We start from the raw sequence: 22,948 nt of genomic DNA, 5'->3' as shown, positions 1-22,948 counted from the left end.
CTTTCAAAATAACAGAAAACAGAAAAATGGAGTCTGCAAAAGTTTGGGCACCCTGCAGAGTTTCTAGCATACATCGCCCCCTTTGGGAAGCTGAGACCTGACAGTGTCCTGGATTGTTCTCAATCATTGTCTGGAAAGACCAGGTGATGTCAACCTTAAGGTTTTAAATGCCCAGACTCATCTGACCTTGCCCCAACAATCAGCACCACGGCTTCTTCTAAGCAGTTGTCTAGAAAACTAAAACTGAAAATAGTTGACGCTCATAAAGCTGGAGAAGGCTATAAGAAGATAGCAAAAGTTTTTTTAGATGCCAATATCCTCTGTTCAGATTGTAATCAGGAACAGTGGAAGTTAAAGCAAGATCTGGAAGACCAAGAAAAATATCAGACAGAACAGCTTGCAGGATTGGGAGAAAAGCAAGCCCAAACCCACGTTTGACTGCACGATCCATCCAGAAAGACCTGGCAGACACCATTCCACTATAAAGAGATACTCGTACAAATATGTTCTTCATGGAAGAGTCATCAGAAGAAAACCTGTTAAGCATGGGGGGGGGGGGGGGAATCAATCATGCTTTGGGGTTGTATTGCAGCCAGTGGCACAGGGAACATTTAATGAGTAGAAGGAGAAATGGATTAAATAAAATTTCAGCAAATTTTGGACGCTAACTTGATGCCATCTGTGAAAAAGCTGAAGTTAAAGAGACGATGGCTTCTACAAATGGATAATGATTCTAAACACACCTCAAAATCCTTGGTGGATTACATCAAGAGGCGTACACTGAAGGTTTTGCCATGGCCTTCACAATCTCCTGACCTCAACATAATTGAAAATCTATAGATAGAACTTAAAAGAGCAGTGCATGGCAGACTGCCGAGTAATCTCAAAGAACTGGAAGACTTTTGGAAGGAAGAAGGGGCGAAGATACCTCAAACAAGAACTGAAAGACTCTTGGCTGGCTACAATAAGGGTTTCCAAGCTGTGATACTAGACAGGGGGGGGGGGGGGGCAGTAAAAGGTATTAACTCTGCAGGGGGCTTAAACTTTTGCAGATGTAATTTTTTTGTTTTCTGTTATTTTGAAAAAAAAAAAAAATCTTTTTGTGAAAGGTTATACCAATGTCTGATCTGTCATTTGATGCCTTTTGCACATTAATATAAATTTTTACCTGGGGTGCCTAAACTTTCAAGCCCCACTCTAGGTCTGTTAAATCTTATCTTAAAGGCCTGGTATATCGAAGCTGTCCCCAAGTAATGCCTGCCGTTTTTGATGCTTTTATGAATAGAAGTTGTCTATAGACCAGGTTTCCCTACACTGTGCGAGAACAGGCCGAAATTATTTGCAGCAATTCCTGAGCATCTGAGAAGTTTTTTGCCTTTTTCCCGCCAGTCGTTGTGATTCAGCGTAACGAAAGAACTGCCAGGTGCTTTGCATTGACTATTCATGGTTAAAAATGGGCGTGTACAGGGCGGGATATGAGGCTGATTCACATAGGTACACTTGTAGGTAATCTGTGATTTATGAAGGGAACATTGCTTACAGCTGTGCGTACGCACACTTTTAGTAAGGGTCGTACGCCCAGTTTTATAAATGAGACCCCACAACTGCAAACTCGGGGACAATTCTGTCATCATAAGCAGCCTCTTTCACATGTAGGCCTAGGGCCCTCTCTTGCACCCAGCGCAGCGCAAAGCCCGACGCAAGTGTCTTTGCTAGTTTAAGACCGACACAGTTGTCAATTTCCTGTCCAGCGCCCACGTTGTTTAAATAGCAAATGCACCTGCACCCCTTTTTGCGCCCTTGATGGGCATGCTGGTCTTACACGGAGGTGTGTTCAGGTGCATTCTTGGCGTATTGCTAACTTGAGGCAGCGGGAAGTGATCGTGCCATTGACCAACAAAAACCTGGTCTAAAGTCAATAGCGCAGAATTTAACTCTTGTGGTGTCCTCCTGGGTTAAATTAACTGAAGAATTTGACATTTTTGTCCCTTTTTTAGAAATTTTTTGAGTTTTCACTAACATCACCTTACTAGTTTTACAGTACTTTTTGGAATTCATGGTTCATAACCCTGAATTATATAGAATTATAACTAATATGTGAGTTAAAAATGCAGAAATTATGCATTATTTTGACTAATAGTTAAGATCAGAGGAATAAAAGTGATCAATAGTATTTGCAAAGACCGTTGTAAGAATCCAATCCATTTTTTGTGGTAATTGGTTTAAATAAAAAGAAACATATTTCAGATATAGACATTTTTTAAAGGGGTAAAATTTGACCCAAGAACAGAAGGGTTAATTTTAACAGCAAATTAGTAAAATGTGCCTAGGCTCGTGCACAGCGCACGCACCCTATGCTTGTTACACACACAGAAGGGAACTGCGCGCAGCAGCACCCACACACGCAAAAGATTAAAAATAAAAATATGACTATGCAAATCCACTGATAGGTTTATTGCATGTTACGCCCCAAACACACCTATGAATTAATGAAGACACTAGGTACAACCCTTTTGAACCACGCGCCCGACACGCCCTACACATTGTCATTTGATCCATTGATATTGATTGAGCAACTTTACATAACTTTAATGTCTTGATTGGAATTTTATGGAGATGAATAACTCATATTAAATACACCCACAGAGCTTTTACAAAGGTGCAGAATAAAAATAGTGCTTTAACAAAAAAAGAATATTGTGAATACCTTTAAAACCAACGTGGATGAATCCAAAATAATTGTTTTGTTAATGTCAGATGTCTGCTTCCAGCTTCTAACAAGGCTTGTGAGCCAGTAATATAAGTGACTAAGTTGTTGCATGGCGACCACTAGTTGTGACGTGAATGCAATAGAACGGGGAGGGGGAGTGAAACCTCTAGTGGCTAAATGCGATCAATTGCACCTAAATATGACCAATGGGTCTGGACTTGGACAGAGAGTCGGTTCTACTGTAGTGAAAGAAATGAAGGGAACACACGTTTGAAGCACATTCTTCACTTCCTCCTTGGTTGTACATGACATTAGCAGATTTCAAGATTCATCTGCTAGAAAGTGACAAAATGAAATGGAAATGTTTCACAGTGTAGAGCATGTTTGCATTATACAAAGGCACAGGACATCATTTATTCTACAAGTGTTCAGAAGCAGAGAAACAAAAGTGATCAGTTATCACTACATTTGGAGCTCTGAATGAACCCCCAGGTTGTAGTTGTAGTGGTCTTGGACCTACGATTGATTTTCAGCTTGTCAAAACAGAACAGGAAAGTGTTTAGTGGTAGAGGCTTTGGCAGTTCAACAGATGGATTGATTTAAGAAGACACTGCTCCCAGGCACAACATGTAACCTTAGGGCAGAGTCACATTGGTAAAAGCTCCCCACTGTGACACATGAGTGGAAATAATAACTGCACGTGTAACATTTTAAAATAAGTAACTGTATTCAAAAACAATTGAGGAAAAAAATGCAATTTCATCTCTTTGAATTAAACAAACACTTTCAAATATACGTCTCTACATAAGCAGTGTTCATCTTTCTGCAAACAGGAAACCATGTTAAGCACAATATATATTACAAATAGAAATGAACACTTGAGGCAAACAGTTCAGGCAGTTTATGAGTGCAACAATTATCAAATTCATTCCACATAAGGCAAAGTGTCATACGTTTTTAAAGCAAAGCGGCCAAGTACAATCCATGTACAGGTCATTATCAAAATATTGCTTCATCTGTTAAATAAAAATATTCTCAGTTGACTCGCTGATTGACTGTTGAGGTCCATAAAAATTTAATTAGGTCCGGTGAAATGCTGAAGAGCGAGAGAAAGTGTTGAGGAAGTGTGGTGTCATTGGTCGGGTTCAGATCCCTGCTCCTGCACCTCCAGCTCCTCAGCACTAACCATGGCAGGACTGATGGCAGCGTATCTCGTCCCGTGGAACTGACGCAGGTGAATCTGTGCAGGAAAACACAAGCAGCATTGTAAAGAGACGGAGGGACTGAGGAAACAGTCAGCGGTCCACAATCTCCTAGGCAGTTCAGTGCTTGTGTTTTAAAACTTCGTTGTGGCAGTGATAGAGGCAGTAACGTTTCCTGTTTCCTTTAGAGGACTCTCAAAAAAAAGTCTGATCTCTGTTACAGCGGGACGCTGGGTGGAGTTTCTCCAAACGCTTAGTCAGTCTCAACTTTAACGGCACACTACTGCAGCTCATTTTAAACTTGACAGACAGTAGCTTAGGAATGGTACATGAACAAATGATTAAATTAAGGAAAGATGGCTTGTATGATGTGGACAAGCCAAAAGTTTTGTTGTCAGTACTTAGAATTCTTCAAAAACTACGCACTATAGTAGGGCTGCACGATTATGGCCAAAATGATAATCACGATTATTTTGATCATTATTGTGATCACGATTATTCTCACGATTATTATACAGCTGTGTTAATAAAAAATTAAAACTGTAGACAAATGTCAGAAGTGTGGAGCGGCCCCACTGTGTGGCCGGGCTGCGCGGAGAGTAAGACGAGCGAGAGTAAAGTAGAGATCCAAACACAGGCACGGCTTAAAAGAAGAAATGGGTCATGTAACGCAAAATTAAACCATATCAATATAAACAACATTGCAGCGGATGCGAGGACATTAGCACCTTTTCGTCCTAGAGGAGCTAACAGCTAACAGACACTAACTAGCACCGACTAGCACTGGTCACTGCTGTTGTCTGAATAACAACCAAACGGGACAAAATGTTGCGTTTACTGGTAAACTGGTAAACCTTGAGACCGACGTATAACCGACTGCTATCTGTTGAGTTTTCCTCCCGTTACTCTGTCCTCTGTGACTGTCTACATCTAGAAACTAAGCTGGGCGATGCAAGGAACAACTCTGACTGGCTCATGTTCAGACAATGGTTTACGGAGCGGTAGATGGGCTTTGCAATAAAACCTGGAGCGTTCTATGAAATGACGCTTAAAAAAAAAAAATTAATTGTGGGAAGTCAAAATCTTGATCAGGATTAAAATTTGATTAATTGTGCAGCCCTACACTATAGCTTTAAGAGTATTTATTTATTTAGCTTATTCTTGCTTTTTATTAAAGTGGAATACTTTGTGTCTTCTATTTTAAGTTTGTTTACATTTTCAGTATGTTGTTCCAAATAAAACTATTCACTTATTCATTCACAGTCATTCATTCGCATGGTGAAAAATAGAGAATATCACCAACTCTACTAACACCACACCTGTGGACTGAATCCATCTGGGATTGTTCACCTGGAGGACCAACATGTGTCCTCTGCAGACAGCAGCTGATAGTTGATAGTAAAGGAGAAACCAGAGCACACCTGTATGTAGAGGTTGACCTCAGCACTCCTGCACAGGTATGGGAAGTTGCCTCCTGTTTTCAGATGAGCCCGTCTGGCGTTAGGATACAGTTTATACATCTCCTCCTTGGCCTCCAGCGACAGAGCACTCTGATCAAAGACCTCCACAGAGAAAGCATGTCTTTCAGGTTATGGCAGTAGAAACATACACGGATGTAATAGACACTGGTATACCTGATGGAGAGAGAGGGTTCAACACTTACATCTATAATGGTCACAGCAACATCTTTGATTTTGTGCGGCTCCACGTAAGAGTTCTGACAGTTGAGTGTTAGCCGTGATGCTAACTCACTTTGGTTCAGACTCTCCAACTACAGCACACACACACACACACACACACACACACACACACACACACACAACACACAGACACACACACACAGACACACACACAGACACACACACACAGACACACAGACACACACACACACACACACACACACCACACACACACACACACACACACACACACACCACACCACACACACACACACACACACACACACACACACACACACACACACACACACACACACACACACACACACACACGGCAGAGGGTACATTTAAACAAGACACATTACACATGTATACTTAAAGGTAACAATGTGGTCACCTGGTTGGATAGAGTAGCTTAACATTTTGGGAAACACATTTATTTGATATATTTCCAAGACAGAGTTTCTGCAGGTTTCACCAAGTGAAAGTTAAGACCTTTATCACAACATCAAGTATGCCCTAAATTCCGTTTTTTAAAGTATTGATTAAGAATAAAATCTGTTTTATGTCTGTGGTAAGCTACAATTCAAAAGAGACTTGCACCAATAACACAAAAGCCAATTGGCTGCAATATAAGTTGCAAGTTGGTCTTATTTCTAGTCGTAATACAGCAACATTTTATTTGGACTAGCAAAAGAAAGAATTACGCCACGAAATTAAAAAAAAGAGCAAAGCAGTCAGCATTGAATGGACGTAGGAAAATTAAGACCTGTTCAAATTATTTAAGACCTAGAGCACAATACTTCAGCAAATTTGAGACCTTAAATATTTATTTTGAAATTTTTGACTGTTTAAGAGTTTGTCTAAAATATCAACACATTTCTTTGACTCATTTCTTCACTTCTTGTCCTTTCCTCTCGTCCTTTTCCTCACAACTCTCCACTGAAGAGGACAGAGTAAAGAAATTTAACAGGCAAGGACCCAACTGCTGTCCATGAACGCCCCTCGCTCTGACATCTCTGCATGAATAGTGCCTTCCATTTGTACTCGGGAGTCGGGCTTTCCAAGGTCAAAGTCAGACAACCGAGTACCCCAAGCTTAAAATCTGACATGGCTGCCCAATGCCTCAACCGCAGTAAAGGCTGTTATTAGCACTTCTGTTTGATTTGTGTCTCACTAAATCCGTTGTACACACAGTCCTGTCCAATTTCTTCCCGGGTCTTACCATCAGTTTGATGGGGGCCTAGTGATAAGTTTTTATTTTCCAGATGCGGGCTCACCGTGAAGATGGTGGGTGGTGGAGTTCCCTTGGTCTAAGATGGGTTAGCTTAGCTCCTATCCCTGATCTCTAATCTATCTTCCCGTGCATGCTTCTGCTGTAGTGCGATCATCACACTCACATGCAACACTGTGAATGCACTACTCATAGCTTATCATTTAGCATTACTGATACAAATATTTAGCTTGATGCCAAATCCAATCAAGATAAGTTAATTAAAATGTATTCATATAGCACTTTTTACAGATACACATTACAAAGTGCTTTACAGAAAACATACAATAAAGTGCACAATTGAATAATAATAATAATAATAATAAATAAATAAATAAAGTGCAGACAGGTCAACCAAACGCCTGTTTAAAAAAGCAGGTCTTTTCACTGATGTCTCCACAGAGACAGCAGATCATACTGGAGGAGGGAGTGAGTTCAGAGCGTCTCTGTGCTTCCAACTCGAAGGCTCTCAAATACATTTGACATAGTATACCTTTGGGGGTGCGCTGTCAAATATGGCCCCAATAGGTCGGCCACATATGCAGGAAACTGTCCGTGCAATGATCTACATGTGTATGTGACAATCTTAAACTGAATCCTATATTTGACAGGGAGCCAGCGCAGAGACTTAAGTACAGAGGTGATGTGAGACTGTCTAGTTGACCTTGTCTCTCTGACACACACACACACACACACACACACACACACACACACACACCACACACACACACACACACACACACACACACACACACACACACACCACACACACACACACACACACACACACACACTCTTACCCTGTCAACCATGAAGTCGATTGCATCTGCCATTTTAGGGTCCACGGGCCCTTTGGCAAAGTTCCCCAAAACAATCTTCTTCAACATGAAAGCTGGCATCAACCAGAAGCTGAGAAGGGAAGATGCAAAGGAAACATTAATGATGAATGTAACCATTGAGAGGAATGTCTGTGATGGAATCATTAAAAAGCACCTGTTGGCTGTCCACGTCTGATTAAAGATGGAGGTATCACTGAAGGAATTACACAGTATCAGCGAGTGCACTCTGGGAGACTTGTGTGTGCACTCTGCAAACTTCTGAGCCAAGAATCCTCCCAGGGATGCTCCAAACAGATGGACCTGGAAGTTCAAGTAACAGAGGATCATCATTACTGGGAAGTACTTTGATATGCCTCGGCCTTGGAAATGTGCTATACAAATAAATATGACATTGACATTAGATATAGAATAAGGGTGATCCGGCCCACAGTGCTATTCCTTTACTGTCCCAGGGGAGTTTGTATTGGCTAGTAAGCAGCCAGTGCAGAAACACAACTTGCAGTTGTTTGCCTTCATGTCTGTCCAAACTCACATAATATACAGTGAAGACTGAAGGAATTTGAAAAAAGGTACAAAGTGTATTTATTGGCAAAATGTGTATGCTTATCCAAATCTTCAACCTGGCAGCACAGAATATTTAACAACCACCACAGTTTCACTATCTGACAAAATGTCTCCCCTGCTGTTCCTGGGTTAAGGTCTCAAATTCAGTTCAAGGACACAACGGGACCTATTAAATCAAATAAGTATTCATTTCCTACACTGCACTGGAACTTTTATTCATGTATTTGTACTTGTCCTGTTTTTATTTTCTATCTCTTTTTTAATTGCTCTCTAATGTTTAATGTAAAGCACTTGCGGAAATGTGCCATAGAAATAAAGTTGCCTTGCCTTGCCTGTCGGTCTGTCAAAAGGGCAAAGAGAACCCTGCCTGTCTGTCTAAGTGGAAGTGGAACCGCATCACTAGGGGTGTGCGAAACTGCAAAATTTGGTATAGATCCGATACTAAGTAATTTTCATGTCCTTTAAGTGTTTTTGTGATTTTTCCTTTGGATTATTAACAACTTTAAACCCCGTACAGAATGTTCATATGCTAGTATAAATTTGTTGTGTTACCACTGTATCTTACTGCCTTTTTGAAAAACTTCTACTGCTTGCCGTTGTAAATCAAAGTATGCCTGTTCCGCACTGTGACAGACAGCCAGGTGGCCTCTCTGATGAAACCACACGGTGCATACGGGAGAGAAACTGTAACTAAAGTTTCAATCTCATTACACTACACTGCCCACCACTACGCACCACGGCTGCTTTTAGCTTGCCATTATATTATCTCGCATTCGCAGAGTTTGAAAACTCTAACCACACTTCCAACCGCTTTCCAGGCATTGCCCTGACTCACTGGGACTTACCGTTAAACAAACTGCAGAGGCAATGTCATTTTGTTCCATCCACACCTCTGCGTGTGTGTGTGTGCGTGTATGAGAGCGGCGCTCCACTGTCAACATGCAGAGAGGACAGATAAGCTCGCACTTACAGGTACCGACATTTGGCACAGTTTGATTTAACGTGAATCGGTCCTTTGTCGTAATTCGGTCGGTGCCCAACCACAATGGCCACAAACATTATGATGTCACAGTGAAGGTGTCCTGACCTGTTAAGATGACCAGTTCTGAAGTCTTTATATTGGCCTCCTGTGCCTCAAAGAATTGATTTCAAAATACTTTTGCTAGTTTATAAATCACAAAACGGTTTAGGGCCAAAATACATTTCTGATCTGCCACTACACCATGACCCCCCCCCCCCCCCCCCCCCCCGACCTCTCAGGTCATCTGGGACAGGTCTACTTTCTGTCCCCAGAGTCAGAACTAAACAGGGGGAAGCAGCGTTCAGTTTCTATGCTCCTCATATCTGGAACAAACTTCCAGATAACTGCAGATCCGCTGCTACTCTCAGTTCTTTTAAATCAATGCTGAAGACCTTTCATTTTGATGTTTCCTTTCTTTAAATAATTGTTCACTTCTTATACTTAAAGTTGCATTGTTGAAACTGTATGCCAATCAGCAAGGGTAAGATCAAAATTAAATTAATTGATTAGACAGTGATTTGACTGTTCTGATGAACGCTTCTATACAATTAAGCGATGGAAAGGGAAATTGTTTTATTATTATTTTTATTATTAAATTATTATTATTAATATTATTGTTGGCTGAAACAAATATTGAAGTGAACCGAGTACCTTGGGACCTTTTGGGTTGTTTTTGTAACAATTTGTGAGATTAGGGTTGTGGCCATTCTTGGGGTATTTCTGAACAGGAAACGAACATTTGTCTGAGAATTTCTCCAACGCGGGTGTGACAGATTTTATGGTAAAATCTACAAGAAACAGCTGGAGCTGTTCAGTTTGCCGTGATTAAACTAAACCTCACAGTGTTGACTAAAGTGACGACTTTATTGTAGTGTGAAGAAAAGTACTTCCACTCTTTGTTATGGGTAACCAGAGTACAAAGTCACATGATCCTGCGGGGCCCTTGGTGGATGAGACGGTAAAGACATATGGTTCTGCCTGTTTAGAGTGTTACCCTATTGGTCAACAAAGTTTGGGTTTCCACAAAATGGTTCATTGAGTATAGGAAAATTGACAGGTCCTCTGCTACTCTAAGTTCTTTCTTTTTGATGTTGCGTAGTTGTTGATTACCTAGAGTCCCTGACAAAAGTCTTGTCGCTTGTGTACAAATTTACCTGAAGTGCCGAAGAAATATATTTCTAATCAAGATTTATTTACAAGAAATGGCTCATTTTAATCCCAACAGCTTTTGTAATAATGTTTCAGTGCAAAAAGAAACTGCCAAAAAGTATTCTAATATTCACAGCTTGGTAAAGCCCATTGAGTCAATTTTTGCAAAGACATAAGTGTTGTCGCCTTGTCATTTGAGCTTCACCTGTGACTAATAATGGATCAATTAGGTCTCAGGTGTGTATAAAAACAACCCCAGTACCCTAGACCTTCACATCAACTGCAACTAGACATCTGCAAACATGCCTAAGATTCACCCTGAGACTAAAGTTTTGATTATCAAGAGGCTGAAGACCAGATCCACTGCTGATGTGGCAGACACCTTCAATGTGTCTCAGCGTCAAGTACAGAGGATTAAAAAAACATTTGAAGACACTGGAGCTGTTTTTGACAAGCCCAGGTCAGGCAGACCCCGCAAGACAACTGCTCGAGAGGACCGTTTGTTGGCTCGAAAATCCAAGGCCAGCCCATTTCCCACTGCAGCAGAGCTCCACCAGACCTGGTCCCCTGAAGTCCCTGTGTCAACCAGAACGGTTTGTCGGATTCTGTCTCAAAATGGCCTCCATGGTCGAATCAGTGCCCAGAAGCCAGCACTAAACAAAAGACAATTGAAAAAACGTGTGGCATTTGCCAAGGCCCAAAGCCTGTTAAAAGGATGGACGCTGGAGAAGTGGAAGAAAGTGGATTTTTCAGATGAATCTTCTGTTGAATTACACCACAGTTGCCGCAAATATTGCAGGAGACCTCCTGGAGCCCGCATGGATCCAAGATTCACCCAGAAAACAGTAAAGTTTGGTGGCGGAAAAATCATGGTCTGGGGTTACATCCAGTATGGGGGTGTGCGAGAGATCTGCGGGGTGGAAGGCAACATCAATAGTCTCAGATACCAAGAAATCTTAGCTACCTCTTATATTCCCAACCATAAAAGAGGCCAAATTCTGCAGCAGGATGGTGCTCCATCGCATACTTCCATCTCCACTTCAAAGTTCCTCAAGGCGAAGAAGATCAAGATGCTCCAGGATTGGCCGGCCCAGTCACCAGACATGAACATCATTGAGCATATGTGGGGTAGGATGAAAGAGGAAGCATGGAAGACCAAACCAAAGAATATTGATGAACTCTGGGAGGCATGCAAGACTGCTTTCCTAGCTATTCCTGATGACTTCATCAATACATTGTATGAATCCTTGCCAGACCGCATGGATGCAGTCCTTCAAGCTCATGGAAGTCATACAAGATATTAAATTTGAATCTCACAGAACCACTATTTAATTTGCTGACATATTTTAGTATTTGTAGTAATTTTTTTCAATTCATGTATAGGCAACAAAACTTTTGTCTTGGCAAAATTTGACCTTTCTGTCTTGTTTAAATAATACAATTTCTTTAGTGAAACTAATTTATTTCAGTGCATTGAACATCATTTGGGAGGGTTTTAGCTTTTCATATGAGCTATTTCTTACACCAATTGATAAATTAAAAGTCAGGTTAATAGCAGGTTTTTCTACAAAATAGGCGACAAGACATTTGTCAGGGACTGTATACTGAAGTTGCATTGTTAAAATTATGTGACAATCTTATCTGCTTTTATCTTTTTAGTTGTTGTTAACGGCTCTTTAATGTTTAATTTCTTATACTGCACTGTAACTTTTATTCTCGTATTTTATCTGTTTTAATTTCTTGATCGTTTTTAACTGCTCTTAAATGTTTCACGTAGTGCTGTCAAACTGAAAATATTTAATCCTGATTAATCACAATGTCATAGTTAACATTTTCATTAATCACACATTTTCATCTATTCTAAATGTCTTGATTTCTTTTGTCCCATTATTTTTTTTCACGTTAATGCTCTTATCAACATGGAAAAGTGGATCGAACCAAACACACAGATCACTTTGGTCTTGTCAATGGAATCATTTGGCAACTTTTAAAAAGTAAACTTTCCATCCAGAATCTTATTGGCGTCCATTTTGACATTTCACGCTCGCCATCCACTTAAAATGTAAGGTTACTACTCTTTGGCTCGCAAGCCCAAACAAGTGTGGTTGGCGTGCCTGTTGTTTTGTTTCCGGTATAGCTAAATCCGATGTGGTGATGTAGTTTTTTAGCGTTACTACTTGTTGCAACAGCATGTGAAAAAATAAAGTTAATCTTGCATTAAAAAAAATTACGCTGTTAAAATGGGTTTGCGTTGACGCCGTTAATAACACGTTTGACTGACAGCACTAGTTTAATGTTGACTTTGAATTGTCCTGTTGCTGAAATGTGCTATAGAAATAAAGCTGCCTTGCCTTTGACCGTTAGGGTGTACACTTCATCATTTTATCCTGTTTGACATTTGTGTGAAATAGTGTCTTTTTTTCTATTAAATAAAAAACAAAAGAGTATAGCGCAGATGGAGTGTACAGTGACAGTGGACAGTCATTAACGCGTCAGTCCATTAAGCAGCATGAGAGTCCCATATGTTACAGAAAACATTGCTGCCCCAAACAAGTTCAGTCTGCCCTGCTGTGGAAAAATGTACTTTTTCTCTCATGAGTATAGATAATACGCATCTATTTTAATGCTATGATTCAATGTGATCACACAACTCACTCTGTACATACAGGAAATGTGAGCGTGAATGATTCTGTTAGTGATGTGGCATTCAACTAGAGTGTTTTTTAGTGTGCTAATATAATCATTAGCTAGCTAGCCATAATACAAATCTATTAACATTAGACAACATAACCTTACAGGTGATTAATCTTCAAATAGCTTACCGGGTTTAAATATATGCAATAAAATATATTCAGTTAGAACGGATCAGCAATTTCTGATTAAGTAGGTCAGATATGTGAGGTTGGTAAATTATCAAGCTAAGTAACTATGTTTAATGGCTGATGCTTTAGCTTTTGTAAATCCACCAGCCCATTCACATAATGGCGTTTTTCCACTGCTGGTAACGGCTCGCCTCGGCTTGCCTCGGCTCGGCCCATTCTTCGTCCGTTTTCCATTGCAGATTGAATACAGCCTCAGCGTGGCTGGTCACCATAGCAACGCGTGATGACGTAATTTTCAGCGCGACTCACAACAGCACGTCGCATACTCGCCGCGGCCAGAAGAAATGTTTTGTTTCAAAAGAAGCTGAAGGAAGCAACAAAAATCACCGATAAAAAAACGTGAGTTTGGGAATTCTGACGGAGTTCAGACGTCGACATGACGGTTGTTCGTCAACACAAATGGGTAAGTTAAGTTTCCTGGTAACGTTAGCTAACATTTGCATGTGTTCAGCATCGCAGTCAGTATTTACTATACGCTATATAAAGTACATGAACTTTAGCAACCATGACTACACACCAACATGTGTGCTGTGTACTGTTTGTGTTTCAGAGCATTCACGCTTTGTAAAGTCACCGCCGCAGACCGTCTGGTGGGCGATGTCCGACCGGTGAGATCTCTGGTTCTGGTTTTGACTACTGGGCTTCGTATAATCTTTATGAGAGTCACTGAGAGGTTTATGACAATGACTGGGATGCATCTGGGACGGCAGAGCCGGCGGGGACACTGTCACAGGGGGCAGAGGAAGAAGACCGGGAAGTACGGGAGGGTTTGATGTGCTACTTGAAAAGCTAAATAAAAACTTTTCTTATATATATTGTCTTGTTTTTTTAAAGTAACAGTGTGCAATATTGGAAACGACATGAAGCCGCTAGTAGCCCGATCAGTTGAAAAGTGAGAATAGTGCAGAGAGTGGATAATCTGTCGGTGTCCGGCTAGATTTGTTTTAAATGTCCCGTTTGTTCTGGAAACACACTCGCACTCTTGTTTGCTAACAACGTAGTGATCCGAACAACCAGCGGTCTGCAGGTTTTCACGTCACCTTTTGGTATCGCCTCGGCTCGCTTGGAACCTCGACTGAGGTAGTATTAAAAAAAGTACCTGGTAGAAGGTCCCAGGGACTTTTTTTTCGTAATGGAAAACCAAAAAAGGCGAGGCGAGGCGAGTCGAGTCGAGTAGATACCATGCAGTGGAAAACCGCCATAACTGTACTGTACCTAACTATCTAAACAGCCAAGGGGCCAATGTGTCAATCCCATCCCACACGGTAGTCGGCAGAGCTTTGACTCATTGTGGTTTGTTTCCCTCGGTTACTGTATAATGATGGGATTAAGATTGCAGTTACGTGTATTTGTGAAATTCCTGGGAGTTCTTTAAGATGTTAAATTGACCGCTCATGGGGTAAGAAAAAACTGCATGTTCAGCTCTGAAGCAACAGGAAAACACACACACTTACTTTATCCAACTGCAGGTGATCGAGAAGCTTCCTGAAGCCGTCGCAGAACTCCATGAGATCCCAGTACACTGGATACTGCAGCTGGAAACCACACATTGACCTGGAATCAGGCTAGTCTTCTACTAGGCCTGCACGATATTGGAAAAAACTGACATTCCTATATTTTTTCTCCTGGGATATATATATTGTGATATGAAGAAAAAAAATGACATTAATAGCTCTATTTGGAAATAATAAATCATTCTTGACTACTGCGGTGATTTTGAAGGAGAGTGCATCTACATAGAAAAAAAAAATTAAAAAGGATCTTTTCTAATGTGAACCATTCTTTGTTGAACTTTAATGCTTTACAAACACCAAAGCAAGTAAGCGCTGTGAATAACGTTATTCTTCTGAAGTGATTTTGGAGGGAAATTAGGTCGAAAAACGCTGGTTGACTAGCATGACACCATTGTTTTCATTTAATACTAATCCAGCCTAAAGTGTATGACAATGACTGCATGTTGCTTCCTCTAAATTTCAGGTTGTGGTTGATTTGCGGGACCAGCTTGTTAGTTTGATAAATTGATCAGACCTGCATGTCATGTGCACTAGCAACAAACTGTGTGTCCAAGAACAATTGAATCAGTGTAAATGACGTTTAGCCTGGCTGGTAGCAGCTTTCTGCGGGGGAAATGGCCGGCAGACGTTGTGATTATGTTGCATTAATCAGGTGATTTAGTTTGTATTTGCAGCAAATATAAAACTGACTATGACTACTGTACTTCACTTACTACTCATCAAAAACTATGCACATCACTGTGTCCTACGGTACTTTTCTACAGACGGAGCGCCTCGCTTCCCATAACAATAACCCCCGTCGGACGAACGTCACATACACAAACTGCCCACATGGCTAACTGTCTTAAAGGGTCGGCCGGTAATAATCATGTAAAAGGTGAACGGTGAAAGTTTTCTTTTCTGTCAAGCAGCAAAAACTGATTAGCATCAACATCGCAGCGTCCTGCAATGTGACTTTCGCGCATGCACACATCGCGATGTCGATGCTAAAACACAATAGCATTCAGTCCTATCTTCTACTCAGGCCAGTATGCTAGTTAAGTAATGGATTAATCAATAGCTCTATTAACAGAAACTCATGATTTGATTAGCGCTTGTCTTAGGTGGTATCTACCACAGGAAACAGAACAAGATGCCACCTCTGAGAAACTCAAGGTAGACATGTTAAGCTTTTAAACATTTTATAGAGAAAACTAATAACAGTAACAATAGGAATAGAGAAAGGCAGGTGAATCCAGACTTAAAATAAAGCGTTGCCGCAGCCCTATTCGACCTGAAGAGTAGAAACAGAAGATGGGACATGCTGAAGCTGCAGTGTGTTTGCAGTGATGAGCTTACCGAGATGACTCTGTAGCCCCATCCCGTCAGAGCCAGCACCTGCTGGAAGAACACCTCGGCTGTCCCACTGACTGGAGGGAGCAAGATGATGGGGCAGCGGATGCTCTTTGGGCCGGCGTCGTACAGCGACCACACCTTACTGTCATCGTCATCAACAATAATCTGGCGGAGACAAAAAACACAACGTGAGAAAACAGAATCCTGCAAACCAATCATGGCCCTGAAGTTGACGCAAACGTGGAACTATTTGCCCTGAAGACTCAAATACACACCAAGTACAAGGGGTTCTTTATATGCATTTTATAATGGAGACCAAACATGCAATGGTTGCTGCAAAGCTTTCCAGGAGTGACATAATTAAACACACACACAAACACACAGTAAAGAACAACACTCTGAAGGATTCTCTGGTCCCAGGTTCTGACATGTGACCATTTGTTGATAAATATTATCATTAAAGATATTGGATTAATTAATTAATTAGCAGATTGCCCAATAATTCAAAAAAGCAGTCTTTGAAATGTTCCCAGGGATGATGGCAAAAACATGACATTACATTCTTTTTCTAAAATATAAGGTAATGCCAATTCTTCTTGTATGTAACTCGAGAACTGTGTCAGTATGACGCACAGAGCCACTCACAGTGGGACACGTGATGCAGCTGTAATAGTCACACTGACAGGTTTAATAATAGGAAGTCTAAAAACAATAGTTAGGCTTTCATTGGAACTGCTTCCTGTCCATGGTGGACATCAAGAAGTATCACCTCAGTCGAGGTTCCAAGCGAGCTGGGGCAATACCTAATGGTGACGTGAAAACCGGCAGACTACCGATTGGTCGGAGAGAATCATTGCTAACGACAGACGGGGATGTCCTGACCAAACCCGCCATTTTTAAATAGCTTAGCCAGCTGTGTTTTTTTATTTGCTGCCTCCAGCTTCTTTGGAAACAAAATGTGTCTTCTGGCTGTGGCAACAGCCACATGCCAAGAATCAAAAACAACACACTGTCGATGTTCTGTGTGTGTCGCGTTAGGTAAAGGCAGTTTCCAGTGGCCTCGCTATGACGACCAGCCTCTAATGAGGCGGTACTAAATTTGCAATGGAAAAAGGAGGACAGGGCACCGTGGCCGAGTCAAGTCGAGTAGATATGGTACTGGCAGAGGGTAAGCGCCATTAGACATAAAAACCTAAGAGCCACCATTTGACTCTGGCTTTTTGTTTACACAGTAGGCATACTGACTACAGCCTGTTTTAATCTAGCCCTGTTTTCCTGTTTGCCCTTTTTTCAGAAATTAAATTTACTAACTTGCAAAACTGCTTTGTAAGGTACTTTATACTGTTAGAAGCTTACTAGTCACTGGTTAGTAGTAGGGTTGTATATTATCTGGATGAATTTTTTTTATTTTATTTTATGATATTTTCACTTTTCCAGCCCTGGCCTAATAGGCCAGCTGGTATTTACTGGCCTGATGTTTGTTGGGTCTGTGTCTTTTCAGCAGGTTTCAGTGGTATACCTCTTTCACACCAGATACCAGGGTTGTCTGATCAAGGTTCAACCCTTCTTTTTGAAATTCAATCCAAGCCAGTCTACATGGGAATATCTCTTGTCATGACATCAGAGCTCACCTGGGTCAACCTGGGAGCAGTTCTAGAAATGGGCGGGGCTTTACAACATATACTCCCGTCCCGATGTATACTAGTGGTGGGCGATACTGCAAAATTTGGTATCGATCCGATACCAAATAAATATAGGGTCCGTATTGCCGATACCGATACCATTACGATACTTTTTACTTAAAAAAATACTTGTGTAGGGGAGAGCATTTCATTATTTCTGAGGTGAATGAATGATCAATTCTTTAGGCAGTATTTTTTTATTAATGTATTGAAGTGCACAAAATTATTAGTTATTAGGCACTGTAGAATGAATACAGCGAGTCGCTGCTCCTCTGCGCGTTGTGTCAGTGAGTCACGTGACGACACAACAACGAATCACAGCAGAGGAGCAGGAGGGTGAGGAGGAGCAATGTGGGCCAAGATGTGAAAGCGGCGTTTGCTCAGGAAGGTGGAAGACACAAGCAAAGCATAGTGAACGTAGAGGAGAGATATCTAAATTAAAATATCGATTCAATTACAGTTGTATCGATCAAATACCAATACCAGCGTTGGCATTGATACTGTCGATATTTAGATCGATCCGCCCACCCCTACTGTATACAACCAGAACTAATGTTTGGTAGCTGAAATACTTTATTTTGGTTTTGCAGTGATTACGGTCAAAAGCACAAACAAAATAGCCATCAAACATTTCTCAGATGATTTTGTGAAGAGTGATTTCTGCTCTTCTGCATATTTACTGCAGCTGGAAAGGAAGTAGGTTAGTCTGGTATCGATTTTTTACTATTTAAAGACGAGGTGAGAACTTTTGTCTTTGTTTGACTTCCTTAAAAATAAAGTTGGTTTGATAGAAACCCTGAATCTGAGGGAAAAGGTACTCAAAACAAGTGACATTATCTGTCCATGCAGCAAGATAATTTCACTTGACAAGCTTGCTTGATTTAAGATTATAGAGTAAAGTTACACTTAAAATAAGAAATTCACTCTTAAAACAAGATTAGAAGAAATTATTTAACACTTCTAAATCTAAGTTTTTTTTTTAATATTGGTAAGTACCAAATAATTTGCAGTGTGGCTTCACAACTTATTTTACAAAAAGACAGAGAAAAAAAAAAACTCCCTAGGAGCTGCACTGAACCTCAGCCTACAGGTGTCCGTCTCATAAGAGCGACAGTGCAGAGAGAATGAAATTTAACTTATTTTTTCTCACACAGTCATTGAAATGCCCTCTGTAAATAGACAGTATTACATGCTTGACCTACTTTTACTTAACTACGGATCTCCGTGATCTGCGTACGACTAGAACCCGACAGTTGTTGTTTTGGGGAGAGCTACTGTCACTTTTATGCTAGCTTCAAAATAGCTATTTTTAAAACACAAAGAAGGCTCAACACAACATGAGACTTTGAATAGTATCACAATGGGCTCTACACATGAACTCAGCATTAAGAACATTGTGTTGGGTCCTTGTAAATTCGGGAGTGTGGTCTAGACCTACTATATCTGTAAAGTGTCTCAAGATAACTCTTGTTATGAATTGATACTATAAATAAAATTGAATTGAACACAGAGTTTACTGAAAAGAAAGGTTGTGATCAACCCCATGTTGCTGTTGTTCTTCCGGTCGCCGTCCATCTCGCCAGTCGAAAATAGTCGAGAGACGATAGTAAAGATGGAAAGCTCCTAAAGCTTAGATCCATATAAATGCACGGATAAATTGTTGTTTTGTCGTTTTGCTAGTAGTGTAGTTGAAAAAGGAGCCTCATACTAGAATGAAATTTCCTCCTATGGAGCAGTATTCAGAGATAATCTTTTTGACTGGGAGAATGTCGGATAGTGTAAACAACTGCACAACACAACACAAACAATGTTGACAATGCTGGAGTTTATGTGTAGAGTCCCTGGTGATACTTTGAACAAAGTTTCATGTTGTGTTGAGCCTTCTTAGTGTTTTAAAATAGCTATTTTGAGGCGAGTGTAAAACTGCCATGCAGATGTCCATGGAGTGCGGAAAGTGTGTGAGAGCCTCCTGGATGGCCTTGACCAACCACCACTTTGCTTGTTTGAAAGCCATGATGTCTCTCTCTCTTGGTTGGGCCAAATTTTCTGGGTGGGCAAAGCAGAGAAAGGGAGGTAACCTTGCCCCTTATGGCATCATTAGGCGCAAGATTCCAGCTTGACCCATCTGAGCTTTCATTTTCTTAAAAGGTAGAGCAGGATACCCAGGGCTTGGTTTACACCTTTCACCATTTCTAGCCTTTGGGAGACTATAGGCAGGCTAATGGCGTTTTTCCACTGCTGGTAACAGCTTGCCTCGGCTCGCCTCGGCTTGGCTCGGCTCGGCCCATTATCTGTTCGTTTTCCATTGCAGATTGAGTAGCGCCTCAGCGTGGCTGGTCACTATAGCAACGCGTGATGACGTAATTTTCCGCGCGACTCACAACAGCACGTCGGCTACTCGCCGCGGCCAGAAGAAATGTTTTGCTTCAAAAGAAGCTGAAGGAAGCAACAAAAATCACCGCTAAAAAAAACAGGAGTTTGGGAATTCTGACGGAGTTCAGACGTCGACATGACGGTTGTTCGCCGACACAAAAGGGTAAGTTACGTTTCCTGGTAACGTTAGCTAACATTTGCATGTGTACAGCGTCGCAGTCAGTATTTACTATACGCTATATAAAGTACATGAACTTTAGCAACCACGATTACACACCAACATGTCTGCTGTGTACTGTTTGTGTTTCAGAGCATTCACGCTTTGCAAAATCGCAGCTGCAGACCGTCTGGTGGGCGATGTCCGACCGGTGAGATCTCTGGTTCTGATCTACTGGACTTCGTATAATCTTTATGAGAGTTACGGAGAGGCTTGTGACAACAACTGGGATGCATCTGGGCCAGCAGAGCCGACAGGGACACTGTCACAGGGTGCAGAGGAAGAAGACCGGGAAGTTTGGGAGGGTTTGATGCGCTACTTGAAAAGCTAAATAAAAACTTTTGTTATATATATTGTCTTGTTTTTTTAAAGTAACAGTGTGCAATATTGGAAACGACATGAAGCCGCTAGTAGCCCGAACAGTTGAAAAGTGAGATTAGTGCAGAGAGTGGATAATCTGTCGGTGTCCGGCTAGATTTGTATTAAATGTCCCGTTGGTTCTGGAAACACACTCCGCACTCTTGTTTGCCAACAACGCTGTCATAAGTGACGATTCTCTCCAACCAACCAGCGGTCTGCAGGTTTTCACGTCACCTTTTGGTATCGCCTCGGCTCGCTTGGAACCTCGACTGAGGTAGTACTAAAAAAAGTACTTGGTAGCAGGTCCCAGGGACTTTTTTTCGTAATGGAAAACCAAAAAAAGCGAGTAGAGCCGAGGCGAGTCGAGTAGATACCACGCAGTGGAAAACCGCCATAAGGGAATGTTAAAAAAACTGATAAAGTGACATTTTCATGCCATGGAACCTTTAATGGAAATAAAAACTGAGACTGGGCAGGTTTGAAGCTTTGATAGGACTACTTGGAGTCAGTGAAATGTTGCAAGACTGGACTCACACGTCCCGGGACAAAGACACACATGTTATCAGACAGATATGCAAATGTAATCATGCTGCATGACAATGATCAAATAGTTATGTGTTTGATATGATTAAAAGCGTAGCTTAGTTATCACTGACATAAACACATCGGGCCAAAAAATAATACTGTTGTCTATTTACTTGGCCATATTGCTTTTTTGGGGTAGTGTTTATTTCCCTCTTTCTACGTGTTTGTAAAATCATTATTACACATGTTATGTGTTCATGTGCAGTGATTATGGATTAGCATCACAGATTACAAGTCATGAGGTACTTACTCTTTTCAGCGGCACTGTGCTTCTGAACCAGTTATAGTCAGGAGACACTTTAATCTCGTCCATCTGGGGAAACACAAAAACTATACAGTTATAGTCACTCAGGAGACACTTTAATCTCGTCATTATGGGGACACACACATTAAACAGTTATAGTCAGGAGACACTGTCCATATGAGGACACAGTCAGACCGTCAGGAAATGCAGTGTTTTAAACAGCTAACCTCTTGACTAATTTCGCTGTTAGCGTTAGAGGAAGACACCTGGCGCTGCTATTTTAGCTGAACTGCTAGCTGTTGGTGTGCGTTAGCTACGTTGAAGATTAAAAACAAATCAACAGTGTGTGGCCGTTAACACTCGTTACGGGAAGAACTAAATGACCGAATATAGCAAAAGTTATTGACTGTGTCTAACTATGATTTACGACTATTATTACCGTGCTCGTTGTGGTTGTTAGTCACCGTGTCCAAGGAATTTTATCCATATCTAGGTAGCATTTCCCCCGGCTGCCTGCCTGGTCATATGACTACAGCTTCACATACTTCCGCAAATCTGCCACCGCCTACCTAACGCATAACACGCAGCTGCGTGTCTGCCTGTCTGCCTGTCTGTCTGTCTGTCTGTCTCACACACACACAACCTAACGTTATCATGCAACACAATGGAGGTTAGCTAACTAGCTACAGTCAGAGACGGTTTAGAACCTCTTTGCTACAGTGTACAGGGCTGTAGCCTTTCGTAACGGTTTGCTGTCAGGCTGTATAGGCTACGTTTACGCATGCGCACAAAACCCTCCTCAGTAGTCGGTTATCCATAATGTGCTCGGTTAGAGTTCTGTTTAGCATGGGATATGGAATATCCTTGTATGCTTACTGATCATGTGTCTTTAAAAGTCTCTGTCAGTATCAGACTTGTACCTACAATAATTAAACCCATTTATTAGCCATTATATTATACATCTTACAGTAGCCTACCAACTGTCTACTGCAGGCACATGCACACATAGACATTAAAAGGGGCTTGAGCGCCTACCTTTTTTCTTCCTGGAAACGTTTTTGTTTTAATACATTTTTTATAATGATTAAAGCCTATATATACAGTATATAGTTTGTCTTGCCAACTATAGACCTATATTTAACCATCTCTTTCTCTCCAAGGTCCTTGAGAAGGTAGTCACTAATCAGTTATGTGATTTTCTACTAAGCAATAGTTTATTTGAGGACTTTCAGTCAAGATTTAGAATGCATCATAGCACAGAGACGGCACTGGTAAAAATTACTAACGACCTAACTGCTTCCCAATCAGCAGAGACGGAG

General features: G+C 41.1%; 1 protein-coding gene across 1 annotated transcript; it reads right to left on the bottom strand.

The window, feature by feature from the left end:
- Positions 1–2,984: 2,984 nt before the first annotated feature.
- On the bottom strand, positions 2,985–22,400 carry spg21 (SPG21 abhydrolase domain containing, maspardin). The gene is made up of 9 exons (XM_032537814.1): positions 22,069–22,400; positions 21,636–21,698; positions 16,172–16,333; positions 14,774–14,854; positions 7,858–8,003; positions 7,665–7,773; positions 5,576–5,683; positions 5,334–5,474; positions 2,985–3,950 (listed from the first exon to the last, which is right to left on the bottom strand). The coding sequence occupies exons 2-9, from the start codon at positions 21,696–21,698 to the stop codon at positions 3,843–3,845; spliced, it is 918 nt and encodes a 305-aa protein (XP_032393705.1). The 5' UTR covers positions 22,069–22,400; the 3' UTR covers positions 2,985–3,842.
- Positions 22,401–22,948: the final 548 nt, after the last annotated feature.

Source organism: Etheostoma spectabile, chromosome 15 (assembly GCF_008692095.1).
Source record: "Etheostoma spectabile isolate EspeVRDwgs_2016 chromosome 15, UIUC_Espe_1.0, whole genome shotgun sequence".
Classification (NCBI taxonomy): Eukaryota; Metazoa; Chordata; class Actinopteri; order Perciformes; family Percidae; genus Etheostoma; species Etheostoma spectabile.
This window is presented reverse-complemented; position numbering and strand designations above follow the sequence as displayed.

Bases quoted from the DNA above. Each gene is read 5' to 3' on its own strand.
- spg21 (XM_032537814.1), bottom strand. From the start codon at position 21,698: ATGGACGAGATTAAAGTGTCTCCTGACTATAACTGGTTCAGAAGCACA. The intron at 7,774-7,857 runs GTGCTTTTTAAT...TTCCCTTCTCAG, and splicing joins CAGACGTGGACAGCCAACAG to CTTCTGGTTGATGCCAGCTT. The intron at 3,951-5,333 runs GTGTGCTCTGGT...TTTCCTGCACAG, and splicing joins AGGTCAACCTCTACATACAG to ATTCACCTGCGTCAGTTCCA.